At 56.0% G+C, this 19,223-nt stretch overlaps 1 protein-coding gene across 8 annotated transcripts; it reads right to left on the reverse strand.

The window, feature by feature from the left end:
* Positions 1-2,502: 2,502 nt before the first annotated feature.
* Positions 2,503-9,703, reverse strand: ACVR1B (activin A receptor type 1B). 8 transcript variants are annotated; one of them, XM_054397099.1, is made up of 9 exons: positions 9,499-9,703; positions 7,976-8,218; positions 7,309-7,313; positions 7,012-7,102; positions 5,976-6,143; positions 5,066-5,222; positions 4,482-4,606; positions 3,588-3,718; positions 2,503-2,628 (listed from the first exon to the last, which is right to left on the reverse strand). In XM_054397099.1, exons 1-9 carry the CDS (start codon positions 9,671-9,673, stop codon positions 2,503-2,505), a joined length of 1,221 nt encoding a protein of 406 aa, XP_054253074.1. In that variant the 5' UTR covers positions 9,674-9,703. The 8 variants fall into 8 exon arrangements, with proteins under 8 accessions (XP_054253074.1, XP_054253072.1, XP_054253073.1 ...); XM_054397097.1 differs by lacking the exon at positions 7,309-7,313 and having other exon boundaries at positions 7,012-7,242; positions 7,970-8,218; positions 9,499-9,688; XM_054397098.1 differs by lacking the exon at positions 7,309-7,313 and having other exon boundaries at positions 7,012-7,242; positions 7,970-8,206; positions 9,490-9,688.
* Positions 9,704-19,223: the final 9,520 nt, after the last annotated feature.

Genomic DNA, 19,223 nt, shown 5'->3' on the forward strand with positions numbered 1-19,223 from the left:
GAGGAGCGCCTGTGGCAGCCGTACCTAGCAGCCCCCCGGGGGCCTTCCTATGGCAGTTTGAGTTTTCACAGTCACTACAATTTCCTCCCCCAGCCATCGCTGGGGGTCCTGCAGAGCCTTTAGGGGCTCAGGGAAGCACCCACCAGCTCAGCTTCTGAATGCAGAAGGGTTTGGTTAAAGGACATAACAGCACTGGGGGGACACAGGGACCTACCTCTGGCTGACAGGAGGCAGAAGAAAGGGGCAGGGGAAGCTTGAGAGCCACAAAACCCTCCCCCCACCGCGGCAGGATGCAAAAATGCTCCAAAACACGACGCAAAACAAACCTCACACTCCTCACTTGACACAAGGTCACAGACAAAGGCAGGGAGCCTGGGGGAGGAGGGACACAGGGATGGACACACAGACAGCAAGAAGACAGCATTGGAAACCCCAAAGGTTCAGCCCCATGGGGTGGAGCAGAGATGAAACCTCCCAGAGCAGGAGCAAGGTCTGAGTAGAAACAGTTCCAGTGTACATTGAGCTGTGTGCATTTGGTTGGTAGTTTTTGTTTTGCCTTTTTTTTTTCTGTTTTTTTTTCTTTCCCTTTTTTTTTTTTTTGCAGTGATTTCTTTACAAACAAAGAAGTCCAGAGGTAATCATCAGAGATTGTTTTGCTTCTCTTAGAAAGAGTTAACATTAAAAAAAAAAGTAAAAATCCAGACCCTCCCAGAAAATAATAATAATTAATAATAATAAAAAATAATAGTAATAACCAAAACCACTCCAGTTAAAAGTTATGGCTTCAGAGTCACACACTGCAGGTACTGACCTGACCACCATCAGCCAGCATGTCCCAGCCTGCCTGAGCTGCTGCCACCAACACATCTGAACCTGCCTCAACTACTGCCACCAGCACATCCCAGCCTGCCTGGGGTACTGCCACCAGCACATCCAAACCTACCTGGGATGCTGCTACCAAACACATCCCAGCCTGTCTGAGGTGCTGCCACCAGAACAGCAGTCCCAAGCCCTCACCTCCTTCCTATTTCTGCCAGGTCCAGCTGCAGATAGCAGTCAAACCTAACTCTGCTTCACCCTGACTCAGCATTTCATCAAAAGAAAAGTCATGCAGTTCCCCACCTTCCCACATCCCCCCCAGCTATGCACAGCTACTTCCAGACCAGGAGATATTTATATATGGATAGGAAAAAGTTGGACATCAGTTCCCAGCGCCACAACCAGGTCCTGCCAGGTGCCTCTTGGGAGATGCAGAGCACCCCATGGGTTAGCCTCACGTTGCTGGGGGTGCCTGGATGGTAGATTTGGGAATTTCCTTCCTTAGAGAAGGTTCTCCTGCATGTCCCTAGGGCCTGGAGTCCCTGCAGCCAACACATTCCAGCTCCATGGCATCTCCTCCCACCTCAGACTTCTACCAAAAATTACAAACTCCAGGGGCTCAAGACAACAAAAAAATCCTCAACCTCCAACCCCTGGATTCCAGGAGCAAAGACAATTCCTCATTTGTTTTGTCTTAAAAAAACAGGGAAGAGGAGGGGTGGGGGTGGCAGTGAGGCAACCTGATGGGGACAGCAAGGTGACAGCACCCAAAAGAGAGCCATGGGGCAGGTTGGGAGCAGCCTGTCCAAGCTAGACAAGGCTCAGAGCTCACCAAGGAGAGCACAGCTCAGCAGAGGGCACACTTGAGATTTGCACATGCACAGAAAGCACAAAGAGAGAGGAGCCACCTGGGGGCGAGGGGAGGGTGTGACACTGAGTAGCACTGGGAGGAGGCAACGAGCTCAGGGGCACCCCAAGCATGCAGGCACCAAGGCTGGGCAGGGTGCTCTGGGGCCACCTGGGAGAGTTCAAGCTTAAGGAAACAAACAAACAAACAAAAAAAAATAAACCCAAGGAGGGAAATGTTTTTTGTGAAGCTGATCAACTGCTCAGGCTCAGCCTCTGGGAAGGGAGCACCATTTGTTCAGTTGTTTTACAAACTTTGTGTGTGTGGTTTGCTCTTTTTTCTCCTGCATTTCACCTGCTGGTCTCTGGAAAAATAAAGAACATCCTCAGAGCATGGGAAAAAATAAACCAAACCCAAAAATAACCCCCCAAAACATCCTTTCCCAGTCCCTTCTCCCCTTTTCCTGCTCCCAGCACTGGGCAGAGCCCGGCCCCAGCCATGGGTGCTTGAGGTCAGAAGGGATTTCTGTTAAAGAAACAAAGAGTTACAATCATGGCTGAGATCCCTCAGGTGAAGTCCCTCTCAAGTCTTCACGCCATCAGGAGGTGATCATCCAAAAGGGTTCTGATTTTTTCCTACCCAGGCAGGGCAGAGAGAGCAACTCGAGAGGCTCTGGGCACCCCACCTAGCAGCCTGCCAGCTGAAGCCGCCGGGTCGGTAGCAGTAGGTTGGGTAGAAATACGAGGTAGGGCCTCCATCACAACTCTAGCATGGCAGCTGTTGTGCAGTTTCCTCCTGCTGTAGGAGGCTGGGGGGTAGGGGAGGAGGCTCAGGACCTAGATTTTCACATCCTCCTGGACACTCAGCTGTGAGAGGGTTTTCTTGATGCGCAGGGCGGTGAGGCGCGCGGCGCCATTGGCATACCAGCACTCCCGCATCATCTTGCCCATCACCCGCAGAGCCTGTCCCGGAAACAAGGCCACCAGTCAGGGGCTCTCCTCCTCACCATCCCCTCTGAAGGACAAGGATGGCATTCAGAGGGAGCAGGGCAGGATGGGGGAGTGTGCTGAGGAGAGTCTTGTGAGGGACGGTAAGGTGAAGGGCAGCCCTGGGCAGTAGGAGTTGGGTTATGGTTGGACTTAAAGGTCCCGTCCTGCCTTAATGATTCTACAGTTCTGTGGTATCAGCCCAGGCTGAGGGGGTGATGAGGTTGAAAGCAGCCCTGCAGAGAAGGACTTGGGGATGCTGGTGAGGGAGAAGCTGGGCAGGAGCTGGCAATGGGCACTGGCAGCCCCGAAGGCCAATGGCAGCCAAGGCCATTGCCAGAGATGGAGAGAGGGGATGCTGCCCCTTTGCTCTGCTCTGAGGAGGCTTCGCCTGCAAGGCTGGGTGTAGCTAGGGGGCCCTCAACACAAGAAGGACATGGACCTGCTGGAGCAGGTACAAAATAGAGCCATTAAGATGGTCAGAGGGCTGGAGAACCTCTCCTGTGGGCACAGGCTGAGAGAGTTGGTGCTGGAGAAGAGAAGGCTTCAGGGAGACCTTAGAGCTGCATTTCAATATCTGAAGGGGACCTCCAGGAAGGCTGAGGAGGGGCTGTTGAGAAGGGGTTGTGGTGACAGGACAAGGGGCAATGGTTTGAGATTAGAGAAGGGTTGTGGCGGCCCTCTCCTTGGAGATGTTCAAAGCTAGGGTGGATAAGGCCTTGAGCAGCCTGGGCTGGTGAAAGATTGAAGATCATCCAGTTCTAAGCCCCCTCCCATGGGCAAAGCCAACTCATTCTATGAGGCCTTGAGCAACCTGGGCTGGTGGGAGCTGTCCCTGCTCATGGCAGGGGGTTGGAACTGGCAGATCCTTAAGGTCCCTTCCAACCCAACCCAACCCAGCCCCATTCCATCAATCCATGGCAGCCAACCCTTACCTCGTAGCTTTGCCACCAGTTGGGGATATTGGGTCGCAGTTTCTGGTCACACACAACCTTCCTCATCTCCTCAATGGATGGGTCAGAGGGCACCAAGTCGTAGTAGGGAAGCTGATACTCCTCATGGATACCTGCAAGGCAGAGAAGGGAAAATGCAGCCCCTGGCAGGAGGTATCAGCAGCACCACCACCGCCTGCTGAAGGCAGCCTGGTGCCAGCTTGGGCTCCGTGTCACGGCTGAGATGCGTCAACAGCTCTGCAGTGATTTAGAAAGAGAGGAAGGATCTGGGGTTGGAGTTCACACAAAATGCAGCTGCCCAAACTGGAGCAGAGTCAGAGTGCTGAGAGGCCCTCCCAGCACACAGTCAGGGCCACCAGACCCAGGCTGAGCCAAAGGCAGCAGGACTGCCACAGGCAGCTCTGGTTGGCAGCTGGCTGGGTCAGGGCACTGCTTGAAGGGAAGGAGTCACTCACCAGATTGGCACCAATGCATCCAGAGGGACACCAGCCCCCAGGCAGGGCACTAACCCCCCCCCACCTCTCCATGTGGGGCCAGTCTCAACAGTGAGGCACTTCTGCTAACTCCCTTGGAAACAGCTCACAGGACAGCCTCCCATGGCCCTGCTCTCCAGGGTCCCTCACAGTTCAGGAACATAAAACCCCTCTCTGAAGGTGCTGCCCCCTCCCTGGAGGTGTTCAAGGCCAGGCTGGATGAGGCCTTGAGCAACCTGGGCTGGAAGAAGGTCTCCCTGCCCATGGCAGCAGGGCTGTAACTGGCTGATCTTTAAGGTGCCTTCCAACCCAAACCACTCCATGAATCCATGGCCAGGAACACCAAAGGTGGGATGCCCAGGAGCAATACACACTGCCAGCATGGGCACACCAAGGGCATTACCTCCTGCATTGCACCTCCGAGCAATCTCCCAATAGACCAAGCCCAAGGCGTAGATGTCAGCACATTTAAAGGAGTCAAAATGCTTCATGTTGATGGTTTCATCCAAGACTTCAGGGGCCATGTACCTGCAGGAAGGGAGCAAGATGGCAGTTTAGAGAGGTTTTCCCTACACAGCACTCCCAGCAGACACAACCCTGCTCAGCTCAGCCTCAGTCAGAGCAGAATGAGGCCTCGTGGCCTAACAGAGTGAAGAAAAGAACTCAAAAAAGAGAAAAGCAGGTTGGGAAAGAGGTGAAAACATTCAAAAGTTCCAGTCAGTGACACCCAAGAAAATGCCAAGCTCCTGGGCAAGTCTGCTACCAGCTGCCTGGTGCTGGGTGGCACCTGGAGATGAAAGGACCAAAGTCCCTTAAACACCAGTCTGGGCACAACACTCAGCGAAAGGCTTGCTCAAGACAGACGACCTTGGAGGGTCCCTTCCAACCCAATGCAGTCTGTGAATTTCACCAGTGCCCAAAGAGGCCCTCCTCAGGGCATTCCCAGTGCCCCGCAAGCCCTGGCCAAAGCCATCCTCCTCCTCCTACCGTTTGGTGCCCACCCTCTGGTTGGGGGCAATGTCGATGGTGTCCGTCACCGAGTCGTGCCGCACGGCCAGGCCCAGGTCAGCAATGGCACAGGTGCCATTCTTCTTCACCAGGATGTTCTTGGACTTCAAGTCCCTGTGAGCAATTCCAGGCTTTCCTAACAGAGCAGAACAAGCAGTGGTGGTGGTGGTGGTTGGGGGGGTGAAGGCCTGGTGCCACCCCTCAGCCAGACTGGTGCAGAGGCAGCGGCAGGTTGCAGGCTGCTGGCGACTCACAGGCTTGCAACAGGTTTGCCTGTTTGGATCTGCAGTAGAGCTGCAGGGTGCTGAGAGCCCTACAAGGGCCCTGCTTGGGCTCTTGCTGCTGCAGTAGCAGGCAGAGGCCTCGAGAGGGACTTCAGCTCCACCAGACCCAGCACAGCACACAGAAGGAGTTTCTAATTCTGCTGCCTGCACTCACATCCCACCCAAGCAGCACCAATTTTAGGCCAGGGCTGGGAGAGGCTGATGTAAGCGGCAGGAGCTAGAGCAGGGCTAACCTACTTTGCTGCTGGCTCGAAGCAAGCAGCCTCCCAGTGCCCGAAGGGGCCACAGGAGAGCTGGGAAAGGACTTCTGACAAGTACTTGGAGTGCTAGGACAAAGGGCAATGGCTTCGAGCTGGAAGAGGAGAGATTGAGACTGGAGAGGAGGAAGAAATGCTTGGTAGTGAGGGTGAGCAGGCAGTGAGGGTGGGCAGACACTGATGCTGCTGTTCCACTCCCCTCAGCATCTTTGCAGCCCTTTGCTGTGCCCTCTCCAGCAAACCTCTGTCCTTCCTGAACCGCCTGAGGTTGGAAGAGACCTTTGAGATCATCAAGCCCAACCACTCACCCAGAACCTCCCCCTCACCTTTTTTGAACTCTGCTCTTACCCTGAGTGCCCACAATCTCCATGTGGAGGTGTGCCAGGCCACTGGCGGCAGACAGGGCCAGCTTGATCATGCCCTCAATGGTCACTGTGTAGCGGTTCAGGTAGTCGAAGAGGGATCCATGCTCATGGTAGTCAGAGACAAGCCACAGCTGGGTCCAGGTGCCATTATCTGCAGCAGGGAAGAGGCTGTGTCACACAGGGACAGCCTGGGGACAGCAGACACCTGTCCAGTGGGGAAAGCCTGGCACAGATTGCCCAGGGATGTGGCTGAGCCTCTGTCCCTGGAGATCAGCCTTGCTGTGGTCCTGGGCAGCCTGCTCTAGCTGGAGGTGCCCCTGATGCCTGCAGGGGTTGTACAGGATGAGCCTGGGGGGGCCCTTTCAACCCAAAGCAATCTGGGAACCCACCCAGCAACCTGTACCCTCTCTTTGCTGGGACAGAGGAGAGCTGCTGGGTAAGGCTGCAGCTCCACAGACAACCTGGGTAAATAAGGTGAAGTGGTAAGGAGGGAAGATTGAGACTGGAGATGAGGAGGAAGTTCTGTAGAGTGAGGGTGGGGAGACACTGGAACAAGTTGCCCTGGGAGGCTGTGGATGTCCCCTCCCTGGAGGTGTTTAGGGCCAGGCTGGATGAGGCCTTGAGCAATCTGGGCTGGTGGAAGATTGAAGATCATCTAGTTTCAAGCCCCCTGTCACGAACTAGATGATCTTCAAGGTCCTTTCCAGCCTGGGATGGTGGGAGGTGTCCCTGCCCATGGCAGGGGGGTTGGAACTGGCTGATCCTTAAGGCCCCGTCCAAGCCAACCCATTCCATGCTTCTCTGAAGCTTAAGGCCAAGCACAGCCCTGCAGGGCTCAGCTGAAGCTCCACTTGGCACCAGCAGCCACCTCCCACTTTTGGCTGAGAAGCCTTCCAGCAGGCAGCTGTTTGCAGAGCACTCTGACAGCCTTCTTGAACCACTTCAGTGTGAGCCCAGGGGAAGTAAGGCAGCAGAGGGGGGCAGGCTGCAGGCTGCCCCCAGCCCCCAGGTGCCGCTACCTTTGTTGTCTGCAGCGATGAAGCCCAGGATGTTCTCGTGCCGCAGCATCACCGTCTGGTAGATCTCTGCCTCCCTGAACCAGGAACGTTCCTCCCGGGAGGAGAAGATCTTGACAGCCACATCCCCTCCACGCCACCTGCCACGCCACACCTCCCCGAAGCGACCTTTGCCGATGATCTCCTGCAGGACGATGGTGCGAGCCACAGTGCGCTGCACGAACAGCGGCAGCCCTGCGGGGGACCGGGAGGCGGAGTGAGAGGAGGAGGAGTGAGAGCAGCAGCAGCAGGGGGCATCACAGATCCTCTGCTCGGCTCAGGTCCCACCTGCAGCACTCTGTCCAGCACCATCAGGACGTGGAGCTGCTGGAGAGGGGCCAGAGGAGGCCACCCAGATGAGCAGAGGGCTGGAGAACTTCCGCTGTGGGGACAGGCTGGGAGGGTTGGGGTTGTTCAGACTGGAGAGAAGGCTCCAGGGAGAGCTTAGGGCAGCCTTGCAGTGGCCCAGGAGAGCTGGGGAGGGAGTCTGGAGAAGGGCTGGGAGTGCCAGGATGAGGGGCAATGGAATAGGGGAGACTGAGACTGGAGAGAAGGAAGAAATTCTTTCCAGTGAGGGTGGGGACACTGGAACAGGCTGCTCAGGGAGGCTGTGGTTGTCCCCTCCCTGGAGGTGTTCAAGGCCAGGCTGGATGAGGCCTTGAGCAACCTGGGCTGGTGGCAGGGGGTTTGGAGCCAGATGGTCTTCAAGGGACCTTCCAACCCAACCCACTCTATGCTCTTTGCACACCAGCAGCTCAGGAGGGGTTGAACTCCTGCCCCGACCAGACCTGGGGCTGTGGCTGCAGGGTGGAATTTAGAACCCTCCCCTCCCCATGACTCATACCAGGGCAACCTGTACAGGCTGGTGAGGCAACCAGGAGGCCACCACAGGCCACTCCATCTCCATTTCAGATCTGAGTACCTGAACCAGAGCCAGAGGTGGAGAGATCATAAACCAGGTCCTGCAGGGTCTTGTCCTTTGAGAGGCACATTTCACAGGAGGGGTCCTCCATGTCCAGCCGCTGGCGGTTGTGGTAGACTCGTTGGTGGTGATGAAAGACGAAGACCACAACGATCATGACCACAGAGACCAGGAAGACAGGGCCAGCAATCACTGCCACCAGCTCCACAGGACCCCAGCTCGATGGGGGTTCATTATCTTTCAGGTGTCCTTGACAGGAAAGGGAGAAGGCAAACAGCCACTTTTAGCAAGCGACGACTCCAGCCGCAGCCTTCATTAAGGACTCACTTCTGGGCTTTTAATTATTCTGGACAATTTTAGCTGTTCCAGGATGGCAGAGGACACAGCAAGTGACAGCATCAACATGGGACTGGCTCAAGGCAGCAGGCAGGCAAACCACAGCTAAAAGCCTCCAGATCAGGGGTTACTGGCACTTGCTCGCTGTAAGGGCCTGGTGGAGCCTCTTGCATTCCGTGGTTGAAGTGATGCCACTTCAGGGTCACCTCAAAGGGTTGGCCCAGAGGATCCTTGGGGGTCTCCAACCCTGCAATCCCTGATCATTTTACCTTCCACCTGAACTCTCCAAGTGAGAGAAAACCCAACCAGCCAAGCAAGGACTCAGTTCTCCCTCTCTGCCTTCTAACAGCCACTGAAGACAATGATTTGCCTTCTTCAGAACAGAGGAGACCTCCCCACTGCAGCCAAGGGGAAGGGAATAGTGCAGCCTGCCTGCAGCCTTAGGAACAGCCCAGACATGGTGTGAGGAGGCACCAGGTGCCCTCTGTGTCCCGGGAATCAGAGAGCAGCAGACATTTCCCACACCCTCACTCAAAGGCAGGGCTGCATCCTCTTTGTGGATCCACCCCACACACTTCCCTCTGAAGCTGCTGCCACATTCTCATGCTTGTGGCTCATCACTGAAAAGCTCTGAGGCCCAGGTGAAGGAAAAGTGACTCCAGGTGATAAAAGGCAGGATGTGGCCCAACTCCCTGGCAGGACAGGGATCAGAGCTGTGCCCAGGGGACATGGACCATGCTCTGATCACAGCAGAAGCTTCCACTTAGCTGCTGACAGCTGCTGCTGCTTTCAGGAGCCTGAGGGAGCCAGCAGTGGGGCTGAGGAGGCTGGGAGAAGACTTCAAACGTGGAACTGCTGAGTGCAGTAAAAACTGTAAAGAACCCTAAACCTTGGAAGCTTCTCCTATAACCCAGAGTCCAGCCTCATCCCCTGGTGGCACTTTGTCAGCTTGTCCTGTACCCTAGGGTCCAACCTCATTCCCTAGTGGCATTCTGTCAGCCAGAGGGGAGTTCAACCACCACCACACTGGAATCTGAAGCACTTTTGCTGCTGCTTAACACTTTCACAAACCAAAGCAACAAACCCAGCACTCAACCAGGAATGAAAGCAGGGCTGAGAAGCCTGAGAATTCCCAGTCCCAGGCAGGCACTTCCTCCCTGGCTGCAGTTTTGCTTCCAGCTTGCTCCACTCACCGCTGGGAACCATCAGATCAATCTTGTTGCAGAAGTCAGAGTAGCAGCAGTGAGTGTTGCGCAGGTCCTCAGAGCTCAGGCAGTAGAAAGGTTTCCCAGCAGGGATCAGTTTGGCCTCAGGGATGCAGGTCCTGACGTGGTGTTTGACCCCATCCAGGTTGAAGACGGAGACCATGCAAGCGCCGTCGGTCTCACAGGTGGAGTTGGCTTGCTTGCAGTCGGAGCAGAGGCAGGTCAGGGCTGCAGGGATCACACAAGGCTTGGGAAAGCCCTCCAAGAGCATCCAGGCCAACCAGCAACCCAGCTCCACCATGGCCACCAAACCCCATCCCCAGGTGCCATGGCCACACAGTTCTTGGATTCCAGCACCTCCCTGGGCAGCCTGTTCCAACCCCTGGCCACTCTTGCAGGGCAGAAATTGCTCCTCATGGCCAACCCCAACCTCCCCTGCCACAATTTTAGGTCATTTCCTCTCATCCTATCCCTTAGTTCCTTGGCAGAGGAGCCCAACCCCCACCTCACTCCAACCTCCTTGCAGGGGGCTGCAGAGATCCAGAAGGTCTCCCCTCAGCCTCCTCTTCTCCAGGCTGAACACCCCCAGCTCCCTCAGCTGCTCCTCCCCTGCCCTGTTCTCCACACCCTTCCCCAGCTTTGTTGCCCTTCTCTGGCCCTGCTCCAGCTCCTCAATGTCCTTCTGGCAGTGAGGGACCCCAAACTGACCCCAGGATTCCAGCTGTGACCTCCCCAGTGCTGAATAAATCAAATCAAGACCACCTCCATCAAAGCCTCTGCAAAGCAAATGCTCAAACACATCCCTGCCCATGGCAGTGGGGCTGGAACCGGAAGACTTCTCAGGTGCCTTCCAACCCAACCCATTCCATGCCAGTCAGGGTTTCAGGTGTGCAAGAACCCAGGCTGAGCAAAAAACACCACATGGAAGCAGGGGAACCTCTCCAGAAGATGAGTGTGCAGCCAGCCCTTTACCTGCTCCTGTTGCAATCACCAGCAGGGATGACCCAAGTCACCCCTGCAGACCAGGCTGGATTCCACCCAGATCCACTCGCAACCCAACCTAGGGGCAGAGCTCTGACTGGAAACAGCAATGACTCCAAATGCCAGCCTGGATTTCACCCCAGTACTCTCCAGGCTTCCTCAGCTGCACCAAAGAACCACAGAAGGGCAGGGGTTAGAAGAGAGCTCCAGAGACCATCCAGTCCAACCCCCTGCCAGAGTAGGAGTGCCCAGGGCAGGGCACACAGGAACACAGCCAGGGGGGTTGGAAGCTCTCCACAGAAGGAGACTTCACAACCTCTCTGGGCAGCCTGCTCCAGGCCTCCAGCACCCTCACTTGGCACCACCAACCAGAGCCTGGCACCTTCATCCTGACCCCCAGCCCTCAGATATTCACAGACACTGATCAGATCTCCTCTCAGCCTTCTCCCCTCCAGACCAAACAGCCCCAGGGCTCTCAGCCTCTATTCACAGCAGAGATGTTCCAGGCCTCCAATCATCCTTGGAGCCTCCACTGGACCCTCTCCACCAGATCCCTGCCTCTCTTGAACTGGGGAGCCCCAAACTGGACACAGCATTCCATCTGTGGTCTCAGCAGAGCAGAGGGGCAGCAGAACCTCCCCATCCCTGCTGGCCACACTGTTCCTGATGCACTCCAGGATGCCCTCTTGGCCACATTGCTGTCCCATGCAGAACTTGCTGCACACCACAGGTTAGCAAGGGGCAACCACTTCCAGCTGGTGGGAGGCCACAGGAGGTTGGCAGATGCTAAACCAAACCAAATTCAAAGGCAGCACAGGAGCCAGGAGCTCTGCACCCAGCTGGATCAGGCCCCTTCCTGATTCCAGACACCACCTTGGGTCAAACAAACTCTTGGCTCCTTGCCTACTCTCCACCAAAATGATTTGGGTAAGGAGCAAAGGAGAAACTCCAAGGCAGATTCCCACATTTTTTCCCCCCTTCCCAGCTGTCTTTGTGCTTTTCTCAAGCTGCCTGGAAGCAAATCCCCAGGAATGGAGTCTGAGGGAACAAAGAGCAGAGACAACAATGTCAAGGAGAAGGGTGGGGCTTGTTTAGCAGCTGAGGTTTGTCTCCAGCTTTCATCAGAGCTTTTCAGCCTCCCTGGAGGGCTCCAGCAGCGTGCAGCTACCCGCAGCAGAAATGGGCTGGCAGGTGGAGAGAGCCTGCAGAGGTGTCTGGAGGGAGATGAGCACCAAGGTTAACCCTCCCCAGTCTGACTGCTGAATGGATTCAGAGATCCATGGAGTGGGTTGGGTTGGAAGGGACCTCAAAGCTCATCCAGTTCCAACCCCCTGCCATGGGCAGGGACACCTCCCACCAGCCCAGGCTGCTCAAGGCCTCATCCAGCCTGGCCCTGAACACCTCCAGGGATGAGGTGGAACTAGATCACAGAATCACAGAAGGGTAGGGGTTGGAAAGGACCTCTGGAGATCATCCAGTCCAAGCCCCCTGCCAGAGCAGGTCACATAGGAACACATCCAGGTGGGTTTGGAATCTCCAGAGATGGAGACTCCACAGCCTCCCTGGGCAGCCTGTTCCAGGCTCTCCCCACCCTCACTCTGAACAATTTCTTCCTCCTCTCTCCATTAAAACCATTTCTACCACACATTTCTCCACCTAGACTCATCTCAGCTTGATTTAGAGAGAGCAGAGCTGAGTTTTGTTCTTGTCACACTCATTTCCAGGCTCTCAAACCCAACATTTGGGCTTGCAGCAGTTTTGCTTCCAGAGGCTCAGAAGGAATCAGAAGACATCAAGGCACCAAAACTGGTTTGGGAAACACTTCTGACTGAGGCAGCTGGCCTGAAACCAAGCATCCCTCTGAGCAGGGAAGCAGAGGAGCTGGTTGGGTCTGCTCAGTTTCAATGGAAGAATTAAAACAGACATCAAATTTTCTTGCAAGCTTGGACACCAGAGCCCAGGGCAGGGCCAGGAGGAGAAGATCCTTATCTGTGATCATGGAATCACAGCATGGATCAGACTGAAAGGGATGCCAGAGCTCAGAGCTATGGGCAGGAGGCTGAAGTGAGGTGGGGCTTGGTCTCTTCTCCCTACTATCAGGTGACAGAAAAAGAGGAAGTGGCCTCAAATTGCCCCATGGGAGGTTGAGGTTGGCTATGAGGAACAACTTCTGTCCTGCAAGAGTGGTCAGGGGCTGGAACAGGCTGCCCCAGTAGGAGTCTCCATCCCTGGAGGTGCCCAAGAACCCTGTGGTAGTGCTGGGTTGACACTGGACTGGATAGTTTTAAAGGTTCCAACCCAATCAATTCTCTGATTCTAAAGCAAGAGGAGTCAGGAGCAAATGGAAGCATTTGTCCTGCCAGCAGTATTCTTTTTGTTCAGGAAGAAAAGCTCCTGGTGAGCAGAAGCTGGAATCCACTTCATCAACTGCCTGGGATGGAGAGAACAGAGGAGGCACAGGAGGACAAAAGAGCAGCACAGAGGAGTTGGGGCAGCCAGGACCCCCCTCCTGGAATGCCTGGGGATGAGTCTGCAGGAAAGGTGCTACAGGAGCTGGCAGCAAGCTGGGCGCTGTCTGCTCAGTGGCCTCCTCCTGACATCCTGCTCAGAGGCAGCCCCAGCCCTTTAAAGGAGCTGTTCAAACAAGCCCAGCATGGAGCTGCAGGTCCTCAGAGCAAGGCTTTGTTCTCACTCCAGAGCTGGATTGTGATAGGAGGAGTGGGGATGGATTGAAGCTTGAGGAGAGGAGATTGAGACTGGAGATGAGGAGGGAATTCTGGAGAGCGAGACTGGGGAGACACTGGAACAGGTTGCGCAGGGAGACTGTGGGTGTCTCTTCCCTAGAGGTGTTCAAGGCCAGGCTGGATGAGGCTTTGAACAGCCTGGGCTGGTGGAATATTGAAGATTGTCTAATCCCAAAATGATCTTCAAGGTCCCTTCCAACCCAACTCATTCTGTGAGTGCCTGGAACAGCCTGGGCTGGTGGGAGGTGTCCCTGCCCATAGCAGGGGTTTGGAACTGGATGATCTTTAAGGTCTCTTCCAACCCAAAGCACTCCATGGATCTCTGAGAAGTGAGCACAGACACAGCACCACCACCTCAGACCTCTTTCCTACACCTCACTGCCCCTCAACTCCTCCTCCTACTTTTGTATCTCTTCTGCTTCCCTCCTGCTGCTTATGAAATCTCCTGACCTGCTGCTGCTAAGTGAAACTGAGTTAAAATTAGCTGCACAGTGGTAGGAAAAAAAAAAACCAAACAACCAAAAAGCAGCATTTTCAGGCAAGCTCCAAACGATAGCAGGGGGGTTGCAAGCTGGAAAAGAAGCAGCTCAACTTTTTCAAGCTGGCTGCAGTCCCCTGGCCAGGCTTGAACCTAACATGAACATGGCTGAGGAGCAGACACAGCCTGGATGGAAGAGAAACCCAACAGGCAGCAAGAATAGCCTCTCACTTTTTCCCTGCCTCTCCTGAAGCAACACAAAAAGGAAGAGCTTCCAAATGAGTGAAAACTGACAGGAGCCTCTTCATTAATAGGTTAATTAGCAGAAGCCTTGACATTGCTGCTGCTGTTGTTCTTCAGCTCAGCAAACAGCCATATGGCTCCCAACTCCCTCTCCAGGCTCTGGTCTGACACCTATTTCATGTTTTAACTTGGTAGGAAACCAGTTTAGGAGCCACCCAAACCATGCCAGGGCTGTGTGTGTGGGGGGAAAGTCCTGCAAGGCAGCTGCATGGCAAGGTAGGTGCCCAGGTGGTTGCTGATGGTTTTCAAGGCTCCTAAGTCATGCCAAGTGTTGTCAGGCAGCTGGTACAGGGTTTGCAGAGGCTACACAAGCAGCTGCTTCACCTCAGGCTGTGCCCCAGTGCCCAGCAGACCACAGGTTGCTTTCAAAAAAGCCCTCAGATGGCAGAAAGTACTTTGTAGAGTGTCTTCAGTGTGCAGGGAAGTCCTTTTTTTGTGATGGAAAGGTCAGCAGAACACGGAGGGGATTCTGCCCCTCTGCTCTGCTGAGACCACACCTGCAGCACTGTCTCCAGTTCTGGGGCCCTCACCACAAGAGGGACATGGAGAGGGGCCAGAGGAGGCAACAAATATGATTAGAGGGCTGAAGAACCTCCCCTGTGGGGACAGGCTGGGAGAGTTGGGGCTGTCCAGCCTGGAGAAGAGAAGGCTCCAGGGAGACCTCAGAGCAGCCTTCCAGTACCTGAAGGGACTCCAGGAGAGCTGGGGAGGGACTTGGGACAAGGGTTGGCAGTGCCAGGAGAAGGGGGAATGGTTTTGATCTGGTAGAGGGGAGACTAAGACTGGAGATGAAGAAATCCTTGACAGTGAGTGTGGGGAGACACTGGAACAGGTTGCCAGGGAGGTTGTGGCTGCCCCCTCCCTAGAGGTGTTCAAGGCCAGGCTGGATGAGGCCTTGAGCAGCCTGGGCTGGTGGGAGGTGTCCCTGTCCATAGCAGGGGGCTGGCACTGGCTGATCTTCAAGTTCCCTTCCAATCCAACCCCATTTTATGATTCTAGGGAAAATAAACACATGGGTCCCCAATCCAAGAGCAGAAAGCCAGGGGCAGGAGGAGCAGTGGTGCCTCCCACCCTGCACAGCCAAGGCTCTGGCTCTGCAAGCTGGGCACCAGCGAACCTCTCATCCGCATCACAGCTTCCTCCCTGGAGGGGAGGCAGCTCCTCCTCAGTCTGCTCCACAGAACCACACTGGCTGTGTGGTGGAGAACATATTTCCACTGGTCACCACCCAGTGAACTTTGCCTGCTGTCAGAGCACTGACGTTCTGCCTTCGCTACTTTTGCAACAGCTCCTTCCGGAGCATCCACTGCTGGCAGCAGGCAGCAGAGTACCCAGGGAGAGAGGGAGAAAAAACCCAACCCAAGCTGTCTGGCCAAGGAGCTGAAGAAGTTCAAGAATGCTCTGCTGGACACTGTTTCTAATTTCCAGTCAGAGGAGTCTTTCTTGGAAAGTTGTAGGATATAACTCATGGCCCACGTGGAGGTTTGGTTTGGGTTTTGGATGTGTGGGTTTTTTTTGTTTTTTGGGGTTTTTTTTTGGGTTTTGGTTTTGGTTTTTTTTTTTGTGCCTGATTTAAGCAAGTAAATATTTGAAGCAGGTCTTGAGAATCAAATCTGCTGGCCTGAAATTGCTCCCCAGGGTCTTCTGCTTCACTCAAGAGCAGGCAAAACAAAGCAACCGCCAAACAGCATCACTGCAGAGGGCTCCGTTTGCCTTTTCCTTTTATTTGCAAAGGAAGGAGTGTGGAGGGGAGGAGGAGGAGGGGAGGTTGGGTTGGGTTTGTTTTCTACTCTGTTTCCGATGCACACAAAGGTTCAGAGCTCCCCAGCACTGCAGAAATGCTTTTCCAGGATGCTTTTTTTTTTTTTTTTCTAGGATGCTTTTCCAAGCCTGCTCTGAGCTGAGCAGCTGTTCAGCTCCCTTGTAGAAAGCACAAGCAGCCAGGGCAGCCCTGGCTGGCAGAGGCAGTGCAGGGAACGTGCATCATGGCTGCTCCAGCAGCAAACAGTTCCCGGTGAGGAGTCCCCAGTTCCCTGCCCCCCTTGCAGCCAGCTCCACCATGTGGGCTTCGTGCCCTGGGGCCAGGCTGAGCTCACACCTTTTACTGGGCAGCAGGAACCAAAAAACTGCTGCACAGCCACCCCCTGAGAGGAAGCAATAGCCCTGGAGAGCTCAGTATCAAAGGCATGGAGAGGCAGCTGAGTCTCCAGGAGCTGCACACAGTCAATTAGCTCTTTCCTCCTTAGTTATTTACTATTATTATTATTATTTTAATCATAGCTGTACATAAACCAGGAGGTGCAAGCCTGAGAGCAGGCACACACCAGTCTCATTCAGCCCTGCTTTGCCATTTTTCACAGAAAAACCTGAAACACCTTCCCGAGGCTGCATTTTGCATCAGGTTCAAACAAAGCTCAGCCAAACTCACCTAAAAAATAAACCAAACAATGCAAAACCCCAAACCCTCACATTTTGGTGCTACCAGATTATGCAAAAGCCTCCCAGATACAGCCCTAACCTCCTGCCCCTGGTGGGTTTGCAGCCACCTCCTGCAGCTAACAAGTCCAGATCTGCAGGCAGCTCCCAACAGGCAGTCGGTTAAGACCCAACAAGCAGTGAGAGGGTTCGGGAGGAGAAGAAAAAAAAAAAAAACACACCAAACCACCAAGGTTTCAAGAGTAGTTCCTGTTGGAACAGGCACCACAGTTACACAAGCAGCCATCGCCCTGATAGCCAGAGGGAGAGGGCATCCAGGAGCTTCAGATGCAGGAGAAGCCTCCCCCCACCCCCCCAAGGGGATGCTTTGGGTCTGGGGAGAGAGCCTGAGCTGCCACCCGCCCTGCTCTCCCCCCCAGATGTGGCCATGGTTGTACCCTCCCAGGTGAAGCAAAAGGGATTGCCACAGGACAAAACGACCCCAAGGAAGGCTCTGCTCTCCCTGCTCCAAAGATTCCCAGCTGTGACAATCCAGAAGCACAGCTTTGGGAAAAGTGGCTTATAACAAACCCCACCCCCTACCACCAGGGATTCCAAGAGGCTCTACAGGAAGCACCTCTGGTGCATTGAGGGGGGTGGCCAAAGCCCCCGACCCATGGCTAGGTCCTCCAGGCTGATGGCAAGAGGTCTCCAAGCTCCTGAGGTCAGACCCTGGATCAGCCACAACAGGATGGCAATTTCCACCCTGGGGCTGAGCTTTCCTGCCAGTACCTGCCCCATACTGAGCCCCTGGGGGCACAAAACATCCTCCCCCGGTGAGCCACGTGCCCAGCGCCCCCTCCCCCCTCCGACAGGCCCCCAGTTCTTCCTTGCTCCATCAATTCCAGTTCCCTTCATGATCTCCTGAGGAGGGGTTGGAAGTCTCACAGTTCTCATCCCAGTCAATGCCAAAGCCTCCAGGGAGCAGTCCTCCACCACTGCAGCCCCCAGCCCCAATTGCTGCTGTCCCTCCAGACACACAACCGTCCCCTCTGGGCGGGGGGGGTGCAGGCCCCCCGAAACAACCTCAAGTGTCCCCTTCACACCAAAGGGTAAAAAAACCTCTGTGAGCCCCCCACGGCTGGGCTCGACCCCCGCCGTAGGGGCTCTCTGCTGCCCAACACATCGGGGGGGGGGGCCCAACGCCACAGGAAGCCTTTGATGTCTCCAGCGACCCCTCCGCACCTCCCAGGCGCCCCCCACCCCATGGGTCTCCTCTTATTCCTTCTCCCCCCATCCGCCTCTGCCCCTCCAGGGCCCACCCTGCCCCCCGACACCCTCCGCCCCCAAATCCCTCAGGGCTCTCTTCACAGCCTGGGGGGGCACCTCCAGTCCCCCAAACCCCCTTGCACCTCCTCCCCCCACCACAGGCCCTCCCCAAAATCTCACCCCGGGCCCCGCGGACCACCGAGGGCCGACCTCAGGCCCAGGCTCACCTCTGTTCCCCCACCCCTCCCCTCAGCCCACCGCATCGTCTCCTTCCCCCGATTTTCCCATTCGATCCCCGCTTCCCCTCACGGTTCTTCCCCGGTTCTCCCCCCCCACTCCCTGGTTCCCCCTCACAGCGCCGGGCGGGGGCGGGGCGGCGCGCCGCCATGTTGTGGCCGGCGCGGGCCGCGCCGCGAAGGCCACCACTCACCGTGGGCCCCACCGAGAGCCCCGGCCAGAAGCAGGACGAGCAGGAGGACGGCGACGACAGGCAGCGGAGGGAGGCAGCGGGCGCGGCGCGGCGACGGGGGGCGGGCGGCCATGGCCATAGCGGCGCCGCGGCCTCGGAGCGAGCCGCCGAGAGGGGAGGGGCGAGAGCCGGCGCGCGGCCGGGGGCAGCCGTAAATGGGCGGAGTGAGCCATAGGAGGGGGCGGAGACAGCCAGGATCGGGGCGGAGACAGCCTTAACGGGGCAGCGCCCAGCCGGAGACGGGAGCGGCCTGGGTGTGCGGTGGGCGTGCAGGGCTTGTGTGTGTGTCTGAGCAGTGTCTGTGCAGCATGAGCCTGGTGGCCACCGTGTGGGCAGGGGGCTGTGAGCCACGGGCCTGGGGCAGCTGGGGCCCAAGGGGAAAAGAACCTTGTCCAGGCAGGGCACCCCAGACCCCAGGCAGGATACTCCAAGTCCTGGGCTGAGCACATCGAGTGTCAGGCAGAGAGACCCAAAACCTGGGCAGGGCATCCAAGACTTTGGTCTGAGCACCCCAAACCCTGGGTAGGGCACCCCAGACCTACCCTGCTAATCCCCCCTAACCCTCGCCCAAGTGCCAGCCTTGCTTAGTGCCAGCAGCTGCTCTTTGCTGACCAGTTTCTCCCAGTCCTTAACTGGGACGGAGGCACAAGGGCAGGGCATACGAGGCTGGGAACGTGCTGGGGCTGAACCCCTGGGGTAGCCTCACTCTCCTGAGCCAGCTCCTCTTCCATCCCCGGGGGGCGTTACCCATGGACCACCATCAGCAGGAGGTTCAGCAGCTGCAGCCCCCTATCCAGTGCATCCCCAGCCCCTCGTGTGTGTGCCAGGCTGTGGAGTCCCACCCTGCTGCATCGCCTGGTGCCCGCTGGCGGAGGTTGGGCAGCAGTTAAAGCCACAAAATAGCTTTACACCTTTATTAAATATATTAAATCTTAATAATTAAATAATTATGGAGCAAAGCTGCTTGTGCTGAACATCCTGGTCCTGTCCAAACAGCCCCAAACGTGGGGTGGGTTTGGGGGTGGTGGTGAGGGGTGTGGGCTGGGGTGCTCCA

This window comes from Indicator indicator, chromosome 41 (genome assembly GCF_027791375.1).
Source record: "Indicator indicator isolate 239-I01 chromosome 41, UM_Iind_1.1, whole genome shotgun sequence".
In the NCBI taxonomy this organism is placed as follows: Eukaryota; Metazoa; Chordata; class Aves; order Piciformes; family Indicatoridae; genus Indicator; species Indicator indicator.